General features: G+C 45.7%; 1 protein-coding gene across 1 annotated transcript in view; it reads left to right on the plus strand.

Annotated features, from left to right (window-relative positions):
• Positions 1–8849: 8849 nt before the first annotated feature.
• ATP7B (ATPase copper transporting beta) overlaps positions 8850–15911 on the plus strand; it is a 57432-nt gene continuing 50370 nt past the window's right edge. Inside the window, exon 1 of the mRNA XM_036831499.1 lies at positions 8850–9086. Coding sequence (XP_036687394.1) covers positions 8850–9086 — 237 coding nt within the window. The remainder of the gene's footprint in view (positions 9087–15911) is intronic.

Here is a 15911-nt window from a genome sequence, read left to right on the forward strand (position 1 = left end):
CTCCAGCCACTCTACCCTCCCCAGAGGTCTGGGTGGGACTGAACAGTCTAACCCTGTAATCAGCTCCTTGGTTCCCCTGGCAACCAGCTCCTATCCTTTGGTGATCTAGGGTCTTTCCAGAAGTCACCTCATTAGCCATAACAAAAGACACCTTTTTCATCACTTTGGAAATTCCAAGCGTTTTGGAAACTCTGTGCCAGAAAGGGAACAAAGACCAAATATGTATTTCTTATTATAAATACTATCACATATTTCCTGGTTGATCTTCTGCCTAGTTTTTGTCAGTTATTCAAGGTGGATTTGAAGTATCCAGCTATTACTGTTGAATTGTCTTTCTTTCCATTTCTGTCAGTTTTTGGTTCATCTATGTTTGTATTCTGTTTTTAGATGCATATATTTATGACTTTTATATCTTCCTGATGGATTGACTTTTATCATTATAAAATGTACCTTTGTTTCTGATAACAGTATTTGTTTTAAAGTCTATCTTGTTTGATATTAGTGTCGACAAAAAGATTAATCAATAGTTGACCTAAGAAAGAAATGGAGAATTTTATTTGAGCTAACCTGAGGATTCTAACCCGGAAGACAGTCTCTGAGAAAGCTCTGAGGCCTGCTCTGCCCACTAGAGGTCAAAGCACAGTTGTATAAGTTTTTGAGGCAAAGGTTATGTCAAATGACAGAATATTGACAGTTTACACAATCCAGATCTGCACTTACAAAGCAAGTAGTGGGTCATCATGACCCCTCGGAAGATTAAGAAGGAAGGTTATCTCCTAAGGAGTCGTGACCCCTCACAGGATTAAGAAGGAATGGAGGTCGGGTTAACGCAGACACACAACACACACCAAAGGGGAGGGAGGGGGCCCACACAGGCAGAGAACAATTTTATGTTTTAAACTTTTCTTGTCTTGCCATAAAATACGAGTTTTGTTTTGTCATTAGCAGAGCCACACCAGCTTTCTCGTGGTTGCCTTACGATGGCTGCTAGGACCCCAGCCCTCTAATTCGTGCTGTGCACGGCAGAAACGGGGAAGGGGTGAGGACAAACCCGCCCTCTCTTTGAACTCCTGATTCTCCTCAGGAGCCCTGACAAACAACTTTTTCTTACATTTCATTTGCCAGAACTTTGCGTCCGTTTTCAGCATTTCAAAATTAGAAGATTTTTAATGTGTAAAACTCTGCCTACTTCCCTTCTCTTGGAAACTCTGGTGACCCCAGGCCATTTGCCGGGAGCTGGGAGGAGCTGGGAGGAGCTGCCTCTTTTAGGTGGAGCTTGAGCTCTCCGTGTGGCCACAAGCCCTACCCAGCCTGTCCTGCTCACGTAGGTCAGTGCCTCCTCTTGGTAGTGTTAAACAACTGAGTAAATTTGAAGTGGCTGGCATCCTGCCTAGCGCTAGAAGGCCGCTCCAAGGAGCAGTGGTGCAAAATGGAAGGCTCTTATAGGTGGAAGGATGGGGCATGAAGGTATCAGCCAAAATGGGGGGGGGGGATTATTTTGGGCCAGGACATCTTTGTCAGGGGGAAGGGAATGGCAGGGATCTTTATCGTGCAGATTATCTCACTAGTGTTGATTAGGAAATTTCAGATTGACTGTTTTAAAGGTCACCTTTCTGAGAGGGGTTGAAACTGCAATTTAAGTCTTGATTTGCTGCAGTGGGGGGCAAATGACTGCATTTGAGGCTTGTTATTTCTTTTTTATTTTTGAATTTTATTTAATTTATTTTTTTATACAGCAGGTTCTTATTAGGGGGCTTGCTATTTCTTTTTAACTGTAGTATTTGAGCCTAGACTGCTGGCTTGGAGGGAAAAAGGAATGGGTAAGTGAAGGAGGAGAGAGCCAGCTCTGCCTGGGGCGCCTTCTGAATGTTGGATATCTGTCTGAAAGTTTAGCAGTCCATGTTTGATAGCAAGCAAATAAAGTAAGCTGTTTTTGGTACGCTCTGTCATGCATTCATTCAACAAATAGTCACTGAGAAACTTTAAAACACGAGCACTGTTTTCGTGCTGGGAATATAGCAGTGAGTGAAGAAAATAGACAGTTCCTACACTTGTGAAACTTACATCCTAATTGGGGAGACAGTAAACAAATCAGTAAAATATATGTTATTATATCAGGCAGTAGTTGAGCCCTGGAGAAAAATAAGTAGGAAAGGACCATAGGAAGTGGGAATGTTTGAAATTGTACCCAAGATAGTTGAGGAAGCCCCTGAGAAGGTGACATTTGAGCAGGGACATTAGAAGGAGAGGAGGTGAGTCATCTGGATACAGGGGTATGGGGCGGGGATATTTGTAAGCGGTGGGTGGGGGGGGTGGGGGGGGTGCAGTCGGGACAAAGGCCCTGAGGCAGGAGCGTGCCTCGCTTTGCCCCAGGACCAGCAGCATCGGAATGGTCTTAGCAGAGGAGTGAGGCGTGTGAGGATGGGCTGAAAGGGAGAGGCAGAGGGGCCAACTCCACCTGTTCTTCTAGGCCATCGTAAGGACTTCAGGTTTTTCTCTAAGTACGTGAAAACCCCCTGGAGGGTTTTTAGGGGGACCTCCTCATTTCCACTTTAAGAGGATTCCTCTGGGTTTTGTTTTGAGAACTGACTTTAGGAGGTAAAAGCAGAAGCCAGGAGGTCACTGTGGAGATTATTTTAGTAATGCGGGTGAGACGTGCTGGTGGTGGCCTGCACCGCGTTGTAGTGGGGCTGCTGAGAAGTGGTTGGATGCTGAATGTATTTCGGAGATAGAACCGACAGGATCTGCTGAACACTTATATGTGAATTTGAAAGGAGGAGATGATTCTCATCCAGGATGAATGCAAGGTTTTCTTTCCTGAGCGAGTGGAAGGAAGGAGTTGCCATTTACTAAGATGGGGAAGACTGGAAGAAGCAGTGAGAGGGCATGTGGACTAAAAAAAAATGCACAGTGTGAGAGCAGTGAATTTCAGTGTTATTCGGGGACCACACTGAATTCTCTAGACCAGGAGATAGCCTCTCGGTTTACTCTGAGGAACTGTTCCAAAGAGGCAAGGGAAGAGCCAGGATATACATATGAATTTTTTGCTGGAAAAAACAGGTAGTCAAATATAAAAAGATCACAGCTAATCACAAAGCACAGACTTCTCAAGTTAATGATTTTAGTGCTTTTCTTTGCATGGGAAGATGCAAGAATCTGGGCTCATTGAAATTTTTCCTTAGATATGCATTTTAACTGTCTCTGGGCCAGCATATCCCAAACGCAGAATGTTTCCTGTTTTTCTCCAGCCTGAATTCCCAGCAGCATGCATTTTCGGTGGGTGACTGCAGCTGCTTATGGCTTGATCCTTGTAGAACTTGAATGGCAGGCGACATTTTTTTCTTTCGGGACATCATATCGGGAGCTCAGTCTTAGACAAGTTAACATTTGAGATGCATATTAAATATCTAACAGGAGGTGTTAATTAAGCTTTTGGGTCCATAAGTGTGGAGTTTGGGAGTTACTGGCTATAGGTGGTATTTCTTTCTTTCTTTCTTTCTTTAATATTTATTTATTATTTATTTGGCCGCGTCGGGTCTTCGTTGCGGCACGTGGGATCTTTGTTGTGGTGCGCGACCTCAGTAGTTGTGGCCCGTGGGCTCTAGAGCACATGGGCTTAGTTGCCCTGCAACATGTGGAATCTTAGTTCCCGGACCAGGGATTGAACCCACGTCCCCTGCTTGGAAGGTGGATTCTTAACCACTGGACCACCAGGGAAGTCCCTATAAGGTGATATTTCTACCGGACTGAATGAGATCACAAGGAGTACAGACAGGGAAGAAAGCCAAGGGCTGAGCTGGGAGCCACTCCAGCCCTCAGAGGTCTGGGGACTCGTCTCTCGTGAAGGACTCTGAGGAGGAGATGCCAGAGGGTAGGAGGAAAACCAGGAGCTGTGGGTACCTGGCGGCTGACCTTGGGGTCCTTACAGCTCCCCAGGCTCTAATCAGGTGGGCGGATGGCTGAGATGTCTGCAGGGTGCTTCTTCTGATCCTTTGTTTCAGGAAGCAGGGAGCACGCTCATGATTGGAGACAGAGGATGGGGGGGCGTGGAGGTCTGCGGAGGAGGGAGGGTGTGGGGCCCCGGCCTGGAGGGTGAGGACCAGGGAGATGGAGCCGGACTGCCGGTGGCACCGAGGCTTCTCCAGGTTGGTGGTCAGGAACCAGAGCGTGGCCAGCCAGCCTGGGCGTGTTGTATTTTATCCTTGTCGAGCTCCGAGGAGACAGACCTGGAGAGTGTGGGAACTTAGAGGTGAGCAGCGTTGGCCCCAGATAAGGAGGGCGGCCAAGGAAGTTGAAGGCACATGGGATTCACTGCAGAGTCCCAGGGTTGGCTTTGACTCTGATAGAATCTCCGTGTTTCTCTTTTTGGCCCCATGCAGTCTCTTCCTAATGTGGAACTATTATCATTTTTTTCCCTCCGGGCTGTTCAGCCACGTGCAGTTTTGTTGAAGAGCACTGCCTCCGGTGAGCTTGCCTAGGTGGCGTCTTGTAGTTGTTTTTGTTTCCTGCCTTGCTCACAAGCTAGTATAAAAGTCACGCTGCGCTAGCTGTTTCAGTCTCAGAATGGCCAGTTCCCGGGGGCGCACGGAGCAGACCCCACAGTCCACCAGTCCTTCCTTTGGCAAGTCCTCCTTCACCCCCAGCACCTCATGTCGGAGTGGTTTCTTTCTACATCAACACTCTCCGCTACTGGTCTTCTCTCCGAACTTGCTAATAAACTCCCGAGGGCAGAAAGTGTCTCTTGTGTCTTCCTTTGCACGAAGCACGTAAATGTCTGGCTCTCAGGCGCTAACTTATCTTCAGTGCTCCTATTCGGCCTCTGCGGTGTATGGGAACCTTCCGGGCCACTGCTTCCCAGCACACAGCTTAGTGTCAGGTTCTGTCCTCCTGTCCCATCACGGGATCCCGGCTCCTCTGCCGGCCTTGGGAGGACTGACCCAGGGTTCATTCTGAGAAGCCTCCCCCTGGGTGGAGCCAGGTAATCCTGGTGAATGCTGAAATATTTGAGCCAGATGCACCTCCTCCAAGCGGGGTCCTTTGTCCCCGAGGTTCATGGAAACAGGAGCCGCCCATCTGCCTCTGGGCCAAGGCTTCTCGGGTTATAATAGCATTGCTTAGGGGACACCAAAGCGATTTTTCTTTTTATACCGAAAAGACTCACAGAGCCTGGGGAGGTGGGTAGGAGAGAAACAAGATGCATTTTACTTTGGAAAGTTGCTGAAAAACTTTGTACAGGTGGGAGGCAAGATATTTTAGTGCAGGGAGACACTTGAAGCCTGGTAGTTCTAGAAGGGGTGTGAGACACTAATGGAGTTTGTCCTTGCATCGTGATGAGGATGAATATCCTCCATGAACACCATGAAAATCCAGTCTGTAGTCCAACTCAGAGAGCGTTTGTTTAACATCTGATATTTGTTCATCGCCTTGTTAAATCTATGGGCAGATGAGACATAAGGACCTTGTCTTCTAGGAGCTTACATGTTTCCTGGTGTTGGGAAAATTAATCAAGTAGTCTTGTTCAGGTTTCAGAGACAGAAGCAGGCCTCTGCCCGACCTGTGACCCTACCTGGACCGTGCTTGCTTGCACACCTAACAGTTGCTGCTAGCAAGTCAGGTGACCCTTACGATCAGAAAAGGAGTGGGTCTTGGAATTTCTTGAGCCCTGGGGACCTGGCCAGTCCTGCGGGGTCTGGAAAATCTTGTGACTCACATGATGAACCCAACAGCATTGCTAAAGTGTATCCAGAGCTGCATTTTTGCACGCAAACTGATGATATCCATTTGCGGCCTGGGATTATAAACGGAAGCCCCCAGAACTCCAATCTAAAGTCTCGTCCGTGGGGTGGACGCACCGCCCAGGACCCTTCCCAACTGGGGCTCCAGATTGCTGTCCCTCGGGACTTCCCAGCTGCTGTTTGGATCTGGAAGTAGGTGTCGGCCCAATTCAGTGATGTATACTCTGTTGTGTGTCTCTAATATTTTTATTCCTTTCCTTCTAATGATTGTATATTCAAATTAAGTTTAATCACCTTTCATTAAAGAATTGATTAAAGCTGTTTATTTTTGTGTAATGAGCGGTTATTTTGCCAGTGAATCCAACGAACCTTAAAACCAAAAGCAGGCTTTCGACAAAACACCTGGTGCTGAGCGCATGCTTGGCCAACTATGGATTTAGCTGAGTGCATCCTCCGTGGAGGGAGAAGGCTGGTTCCCCAATAATACCTGCCAGGTCTGTGGTGTTGGCTTTAGTGATACTGGAATTCAGATAAGGGAGGGAGCCCCGCCAGGCTGGGTGGAGGCGACTCCCTGAGAGGCAGGACTTAAGGGATAAGGAGGATTAGATGGGGAGGGGCAGGAACCTAGGGGTCAGGTGTGAGGAAAGGGGGTGGTGCCAGAAAGGGGAGTTTGGACTTGATTCTTTAGTCTGGGAGCCTGGCTCATGTCCTGGCTGTTTTGCAGGTCCCTTAGATTCCAAAGGAACCAGGGCGAATCCACCATTTCCATCCCCAGAATTGCCCCCGACCCAGTTCCTCCTCCTCTCTGCCAAACTGGAAATGGCATGTCACCCTCAGGTCCTCTCTTGCATCACCTGCTGTGATCTCTTGATCTCGGAGCCCTGAGGGCCTCCTCTGCTATTAATCCCACTCTGCTATTCATTTTCTCTGCTCTTTGTGACTCTATAATCCCCCTTCCTGAGTTCTCATGCCTGCCCAAACTATTTCTAAATCACAAATGTAATCATGTAAGTCCTCTGCTTCAAAACTGGTGGTTCTCCCCCATCCACAGGATAAAGTCTAAACTTCCTACCCTTTACAGCCTAACCTGGCCCAGCCTCCTTCTTCTGGCTGTGTTCTGAGTCTGAGTGACCATTTAGGAGAATTAAAATTATTTTACAGTAAAGTATTCAAATTTTCCATAGTTATTATGCTAACAGGGTAGACTATTCAAAAGCACTTAGAACATATGAGGCCAACGTACTTTCCTTATTAACTATTCATAGCTACAGCACAGAAGCAGATAACGATCCCGTATCACCAAGGAAAAATTGAACTAAGAGTAGTAACTCATATTTGAAAAGATAACAGAAAGATAAATGACCTTTGGGGAGGATTTCCACCCAAAATGGTAAAAAAAAAATTTTTTAATCTGGTGCTCAAAGAGATGGAAACACACTTATGATGCCCAATAAAGGAAATGTGAGGTGGTCAGCAGGCATATATAGCTCCTGACAGATCCTATCAGGAAACATGAAAGCCTTAGGTAAGGAAGTAGGATTTGAGTGATCACGGGTACACCAGCCTCATCTACGCTGACTCCTGCATGGGTTTGGGGGCCAAGGTCCTTGGCATCAAACGTGCCTTTCCTTTTTGGGTCACTGATTTGAATGGCATTTCTTGGAAGTGGAGGTGGATTCTTTTTTGAGCACATGGAAGACAAGCCAACTCAGACACAGTTGGGAGCTGGCTGCCCTGAGCGTGTTTCAGAAGTGGGAGCAAATAAGTAGTTACATCTCCACGGACTAAATGAGAGGCGGAAGAATAAGGAAGGGTCTTGAAGGACTGACCCGTGGGGAATGGACCCGTGGTGAGCCCGCCTTCTCTCAGAGAGAACAGGTCTCTTGGTCAGGAGTTCTTGGGGGGCAGCGATGGCAGTTTTAATGGGGGAGGAGGGGTGATTGTAGGCAACCCATAAAGAGGCAGAGTCCGCAGTGACCTTGAGCAGAAGAGGACGTGGTTCTAAATGCCCTCTTCTGGTGCACGCCCCTGTGACCCCCTCTTCCCCGACTAAGGGCACATTCAGCTGGGGGGAGTAAACCAGGACACAGAGTAACTGTTTTACCAACTGACTCAATTCCGTCCTCAGTGTGGACACCCTGCACGTGCTTGCCGCAGGAGGTGCTGCCAGGGCTGGTGGCTGGCAGAGCTGTTCCTCCCATGGGGGGTGAGGTCGCCTCCTTCCTGTCTCTGAGCAGGCGAGGGTGGGAAGGTAGGCGGGGCTGCCCGGCAGAGCACGAGGCTCCCCGATTGCCCCACCGTCTACGCCACCGTCGCGCGTCTCCTTCCCTTAATCCTCCTCTGGAGCAGTGGTAGCCTCAGAAGCCTGAACTGCGTCTTAGTTCCCGACGGTTCTGCCACGTATAAAATACGGATGAGTCTTGTTAGCCCGTGAGTTTCTGCAGTCAGCTCTTAGTGAAGTCAAGCTGTTGGTCCAAGGGAGAACAAAGCTGCAGGAGACATGGAACTCTCTTACACCTTCTTGAAAAAGCAAGTCCTGTTGCCTGGGAAATACTTTTCTCCCCTAGTGATCTGCACCCCGCCAGCGCTGGAGCTATGGAAGAGGCAGCTGAAGTTACTCCAAGAAAGCGCTCGAAGTTTGGTAGTAAAAGGAAGTGATGTTTCTCCCCTGCCTCCAGGCTGGTCTCTTGGGGAGTGCACAGGGCCAAAAGGAAACTGCTCAGTGTGGGGACGTGATTGCGTGCTGGGCTCCTGTACACGCCAGCCGGGTGTCCTAGCAGCGCTGGGTACGCGCGGGGCCGTGTGCAAACATCCCCAGTGCCGGATGCAGTGGATGAGTGAGAGGATGCCAATTGGTTTGATAGGGGTAGATAAACAAGAGCAAGTATATATACAGCGGTGTGCAGCCTGCTCAAGTTCCTGAAGGCTTGGCTGGCAGCCTCTCCCGGGCTGGCTCCGGGGCAGAAGGGAACCTGCGTGACTCGGCCTCCGAGTTAGCCTCTCCTCTGCTAGTTAGGGGGACGCTTTTCGAGCGTTTTCTTCTAACATGACCAAATAGCCTGGAGAAGGTGAACTGCTGTTGTGCGAGGTGAAGGTGTGACTGTGAACACGACGATGGAGAGAGCTGGGGGCCAGACGCCTGGGAGCCCTGAGCCGTCCTTCCTGGTGACTCTGGGTGACCCTCAGGTGACCCTGCTGTCTGTCCACAAGCGGTGGTCCTTCAGGAGGAGCCCTAGGGCCACGGGCTCCTCTAGACCAGTGATTTCGGAGGAGGAATGCTCTCCCCCATCAGAGAAGGGAGAATTTTCACAGAAAGTTTTGACTAGAACACAGGAGGTCAGTTCCAAGCAGGTGAGTGCCGTTGGAGAAGGGCTGAAAAGCCAGGAGGGCTTTTAATAAAAGCTCCAGGTTATATATAGATGGAGGTTTCCCGCGTGTCTTACCGCCAGAGGGGCCAGGAGCAGCTCTGGGGAAGGGAGTGAGCAAGTAGCCCAGGGGAATTTTCCAGAGATTAAGTCCATGGTGGATAAATCTTGGCTTTTGTTGCTTCTTATTTTCAGGATATTTTGTAAACGTCTGTGGTGCACAAGTTTCCCAAAACGCAAATCAGACAAAAATGGATCTTTTCCTTCTTTTTATTTTTTAACTTGTTTACCTTATTTTGTTAATCTTCACATTTCAGCTAAATAAACATTTTGAAAATGTTGCTGCCCAGTGAACCCGCTCTTCTTAAGCAAACGAAAGGTTTGTTAACCCAAACGTCAGGTCATGTTCAAACGCAGGGCGGTGTAACTAACGCTTTGTAAAAATGGTGCTTCAGCAGTATTTCTGGGTGGGACTGGTGGTCTGTGTGGGGTCCTTTTCATTGACGTGAGTAGATGGAAAAAAAAAATACTACTTAGATATAAAGGGACGTTTTCATAAGTCCTTTTGCTCCTTGAAGAGTTATTTTGTTCTTCTGGTGTTAATTGTTTAAAAAGTCTTTAAAAGTAAGGGAAATTTTGTGAGTAGAGATTTTTGAAATGTACTATGCAAGAGATATTTGTATGTTGATGGAGATTTATGAACATCCCTTTATGCAGTGCACAGTCAACTTTTATGTTTCTAGTTGAATGTCTTAAGATAGCAAAATAATTTTTTTTTTTTTTGGTAAAATGCTTGAGAGCATTTCTTTCTTTCTTTTTTTTTTTTTGAGAGCATTTCTTTAAAATGTTCAAACTGCTACTTGACATAATTCAGCCTATGTCTGAGGTATTTGAATGTGAAATATTCTAATTGCTTTTAATGGCCACTTCCAACCTCATGGAACGAGGAAAGCAACCTGAAACTGGCCTGGGAGCCCTTCAGAAAGGAGGGCTCTGGGCTGGAGGCCGGGGTAGAGGCTGTGGCTGCAAGAGAGTCAGGTGCAGATCTGCGCCCTTGCTGGCCTGTGGGACCTGGCAGGTGAGCCTTGGACTCCTCCAGCTTCAGATTCCTGGAATGAGAAGTCCTGCCTCTCTGGGACGTGAAAGCACCTTGTCGAGTACTCTGTAAACGCACAATGGTATCATCTCTGCCGAAATGATCTTCAGCAGGACTCCCAGCGCGGAGATGTGTTTGGTGCCCTCTGAATGTCTGGTAGAACTCTGTCAGCCAGTTAATCCATCTGAGCACAGTTGCAACTATTTTTTTCTGAAGCTCTGATTGTAAAAGCAACACCTGCTCATTATACAAAACAAATTTAACATGAGGCAAGGGGAATATGGAAAAATATAAAGAAAATGGAAACAGCCACAGACTTCAGGCACTTTGCCACTACACACGTGAATGTGTATACGTGAGTTTGTGTATGTGTACATAGTACTATATACCTTCTATTTTTTCTTAGTATTTTGTGGATATATATACACACATACACACACACACACATACACATGCATATACATTATATAATTTAAATTAATTACCCTCAAATGGGGGAAATTTGTAGTAGCTGGTTTATGATAAAAACCGCCGCCGTGTCAGTTACAACTGAGTATTTGTTCACTGTTACAGTGTATTGACTCAAAGTCTGCTATAAATCAAACTCTGGATCTACTTGAGAGCTATCTTATTTAGTACTTGGTATGTGGAAGGGACTTGTCACCTCATTTAATCATTATCCTCCTTTAACAAACAGAAACCTGAGATCAAGAGGTTAGGTAATCTGGGGACTTCACTGGTGGCACAGAGGTTAAGGATCCTCCTGCCAATGCAGGGAACACGGGTTTGATCCCTGGTCGGGGAAGATCCCACGTGCCGCAGAGCAACTAAGCCCGCGAGCCACAACTGCTGAGCCCGCTTGCCACAACTACTGAAGCCCGCGCGCCTAGGGCCCATTCTCCGCAACAAGAGAAGCCACCTCAAGAGAAGCCCGCCCACTGCAACGAAGGGTAGCCCCCGCTCGCCGCCAACTGGAGAAAGCCCGTGTGCAGCAATGAAGACCCAACACAGCCAAAAATAAATAAATAAATAAATAAATTTATTTATTTAAAAAAAAAAAGAGGTTAGTTAATCTGCCTGAAGGATTTAATACCAGGTCTGTCTGAGGACAGGCCCCTTGCTTTTCTGTTGGGACAGGGAAGTATTTAACATGTTGGGTGAGATAGGGTTTGAAAACATGAGTATTGCAGAGCTGCTAATCCACAGTGAATGAAAAGTTAGCTTTTAGGTTACGCATTGTTCACAAAAGACGCAGGTAGCTGCTCTGAAGAAAACATTTCAAAATTGTGTTTGTGGTTAGTGGATTTGTGTGCTTGTATTTACATTTCTCATACCACGTAGAGTATGTTCTATGCGGTTTAGAATGAAGACGTGCTGTTGGGCAAGGGGTCAGTTTCTTCTGTGTTTTGGACAGAGGGGGAAGTGCCTTTCTGAAAGGCATAACTGGTCAAAGCATAGTCCGGAGAGGCCACCCCTCCCTCCCCCCATGTTAGATTCTCCTCTTCGCTGGCGTGAGGAGGCTCCGTGGGTCAGGCCACGCCTGGTGGGCTTCCCAGGCAGTTACTCCACCACCACCCCTACCCTGCCAGGAGCGCGCTCACCAAAGAGGAGAAGGCGGGGGCCTCAGCGCCCTGGCCTGGCTCTTCTGGCCCTGCGTCCACAGGCCTCCCCGGGGCTCTTGTTTCCTCTCAGGCCCGGGACGATGGCCTGGAAAGAAACAGGGTGCTGCCTCTCAGAAGCCCTCTGGGGAGTTGTGGGCAGCGGAGATTCCTGGCCCTCCATCCAGCTGGAGGGCGTAGGGAGTTCCCCTTTCTGCTCAGCACTGCCTGCCTGGGCCTCCTCTCCCATGGCCTTCCTGACGGCTGTCGCCAAGCTAGGCCGCCGTGTTACGTGTCTTTCTCTTCCACATCGGGCAGTGTATCAGTCCACGGTAAGTAAGCTGTTGAGTGAGTGAACAAATACGCGAACCGGAAGTGATTTCTGTGGCAGGAGGGAGGACTGATGTTGGAAGCACTGAACTGATTGATGACTGTGATTAAGTGTTGGGTTGTGGGCTTAACCATTTTAGAAAGCAACCTACAGGAGTGTGTGCTGGGTGAGGGTGGGCAGGCTGGGTTTTATTTTTGCCTAGAGGAAACCAAGACAGCCCAGCTGGCACAGGCGCACCCCTGCTGAGTAAAGGAAAAAAAATGGCTGAAGGGGGTGATCTAGTCACTTAAAGATGTCACTAGCAAATTGTCATGGGATCATCATCAACCGTACTACATACAGTATTATTCACTTTTCTAGAGAACTTGTATTTCTTTATTTTCCCCTAAAATTAGTGTCTGCTGGATATAAACATCAATAACAAAATATAGAAGTGTGGCTCTCTTCCTCTAGAAAAATAGGGAACAGTGTATACTCCTACACAGTTCTGCAACTTTTTCCCCCTTTAATCTACCAGGGATGTCTTTCCATGTCAATACATGTAAATTCACCTTTTTAAAAAAGCCACTACATAAAATTCTACTGGATGGATACTTTATGTAACCTGTTCTCTATAGAAGAATATTTAGATGGCTTCCACGTTTTCACTAGTGAGTGTACCAATGGACGTTCTCATGTCACTGTATATCTATATGATGAAATACCCAGAAATGGAATTACTGGGACAAAGGCAATGGGCATTTAATATCTTGACAGATATTGCTTCATTGCTCTCAGAAAGGTTGTGTAAATTTACTTTTCTACCAACATCATCTCATATAGTGAGTGACATCCATCATCTCATATAGATTTTTTTTTTAAAAAGGGAAAAAAATGTTTTTTTTTCTTGTGATGAGAACTCAGGATTTACCCTCATAACAACTTTCATATATACCATACAGCAGTGTTAACTATCGCCGTCATGTTGTGCATTACATCCCTAGTATTTATTTGTCTTATAACTGGAAGTTTGTAGCTTTTGACCACCTTCATCCTATTCCCCCTTCCCCCCGCCGCCTCGGGTAACCACAAATCTGATCTCTTTTTCTGAGTTGTTTTTTTTTTTCCTTTTTGTTTTAGATTCCACATATAAGTGAGGTCATACAGTATTTGTCTTTCTCTGTCTGATTTAGCATAATGCCCTCAAGGTCCATCCATGTTGTCACAAATGGTGGGATTTCCTTTTTTTATGGCTAAATAATATTCCATTGTGTATATATACCACATTTTCTATATCCATTCATCTATTGATGGACACTTAGGTTGTTTCCATGTCTTTGCTATTGTAAATAATGCTGCTGTGAACGTGGGGGTGCATATATCTCTTCAACACAGTGTTTTCATTTCCTTTAAATAAATACCCAGGAGTGGAATTGCTGGATTATATGGTAGTTCTATTTTCAATTTTTTGAGGAACCTCCATACTGTTTTCCACTGTAGCTGTAACAATTTACATTCCCACCAACGGTGCACAAGGGTTCCCTTTTTTGCACATCCTCACTAGCATTTGTTATCTCTTGCCTTTTTTTTTTTTTAAACATCTTTATTGGAATATAATTACTTTACAGTGTTGTGTTAGTTTCTGCTGTACAACAAAGTGAATCAGCTATACCTATACATATATCCCCGTATCCCCTCCCTCTTGCGTCTCCCTCCCACCCTCCCTATCCCACCCCTCTAGGTGGTCACAAAGCACCGAGCTGATCTCCCTGTGCTATGCGGCTGCTTCCCACTAGCTATCTATTTTACATTTGGTAGTGTATATGTCCATGCCACTCTCTCACTTCTTCCCAGCTTACCCTTCGCCCTCCCCGTGTCCTCAAGTCCATTCTGTATGTCTGCATCTTTATTCCTGTCCTGCCCCTAGGTTCGTCAGAACCTTTTTTTTTTTTTAGATTCCATATATATGTGTTAGCATACAGTATTTGTTTTTCTCTTTCTGACTTACTTCACTCTGTATGACAGGCTCTAGGTCCATCCACCTCACTACAAATAACTCAATTTCTTTCTTTTTATGGCTGAGTAATATTCCATTGTATATATGTGCCACATCTTCTTTATCCATTCATCTGTCGATGGACACTTAGGTTGCTTCCATGTCCTGGCTATTGTAAATAGAGCTGCAGTGAACATTGTGGTACATGACTCTTTTTGAATTATGGTTTTCTCGGGGTATATGCACAGTAGTGGGATTGCTGGGCCATATGGTGGTATCTCTTGCCTTTTTGTTGATAACCATTCTAACAGGTATGAAGTCATATCTCATTGTGGTTTTGATTTGCATTTCTCTGATGATTGGTGATGTTTATCACCTTTACATGCATCTATTGGCTCTTTGTATGTCTTTGGAAAAATGTCTATTCAGTTCCTCTTCCTATTTTTATTGGATTAATTTTTTTTGCTATTGAGTTGTATGAATTCTTTATTTAAATTTATTTTATTTATTTATTTTTGGCTGTGTTGGGTCTTCGTTGCTGCCCGTGGGCTTTCTCTAGTTGCGGCCAGCGGGAGCTACTCTTTGTTGTGATGTGCGGACTTCTCATTGCGGCGGCTTCTCTTGTTGCGGAGCACGGGCCCTAGGTGCATGGGCTTCAGTAGTTGTGGCATGCAGGCCCAGTAGTTGTGGCTCACCGGCTCTAGAGCACAGGCTCAGTAGTTGTGGCGCATGGGCTTAGTTGCTCCACGGCATGTGGGATCTTCCCGGACCAGTGCTCAAACCTGTGTCCCCTGCACTGGCAGGCAGACTCTTAACCACTGCGTCACCAGGGAAGCCCAGTTGTATGAATTCTTTATGTATTTTGAACATTAACCCTTTATCAGAGATATGGTTTGCAAATATTTTTTTCCGTTCTGTAGGCCGTCTTTTAATTTTGTGGATTGTTTCTTTTGCTGTGTAGAAGCTTTTTAGTTTGATGTAGTTCCATCTGTTTATTTTTTATTTGGTTGCTTGTGCTTTCCGTATCATATCCAAAAAATCATTGCTAAGACCCATGTCAAGGAGCTTTTTTCCCTATGTTTTCTTCTAGAAGTTTTATGGTTTCTGGTATTGCATGTAAGTCTCTAACCCATTAGAGTTAATCTTTGTGAGTGGTGTAAGACAGGGTCCCAATTTCATTCTTTCATTCTACATGTGAATACCCAGTTTCCCAGCACCACTTATTGAAAAGACTGCCTTTTCTCTGTTAAGTATTCTTGGCTCCCTTATCAAATATTAATTGACCGTATATTATTATTTTTGAAAAGGTTTATCAACCACTTACATTTCTTTTTCTGAGGATTATTTTAAATAGCAAGTTCCTATCGTGCATTTATAGATTAGCATAAATTATAAATATTAAGTTTATACCTAAGTCTTTCAAAGGAATATTTGTTTTCTGTACAGCTGGTCATACCTATAATTCTAGGTAGAAACCACTACCTTCATTAGCCATTATAGTGTACATTTCTGTGTGATAAAATAACGGCATTATTTCATCAAATCTGATGACCATATGCAATTTATCAATAATAATAATTAACAAGAAGAATAATCCCAAGTTCATTGACTTCCATCACATAATATAAATACCCGAATTAACTTAACATTGTTTGTGTGACATTTTTTTCTAACCAGTCATAACATTGCATGTATCTAACGTAGGTCTTTTATATCATGATCTTACCATCATTCTGGGAAATGACTAGGGAATTATGACCTTATGGTTCTCACTCAGACTGTTTCATTCAAATGTAAAAAAATATTCTAAG

The sequence above is a fragment of the Balaenoptera musculus genome, chromosome 18 (assembly GCF_009873245.2).
Source record: "Balaenoptera musculus isolate JJ_BM4_2016_0621 chromosome 18, mBalMus1.pri.v3, whole genome shotgun sequence".
NCBI lineage: Eukaryota > Metazoa > Chordata > Mammalia > Artiodactyla > Balaenopteridae > Balaenoptera > Balaenoptera musculus.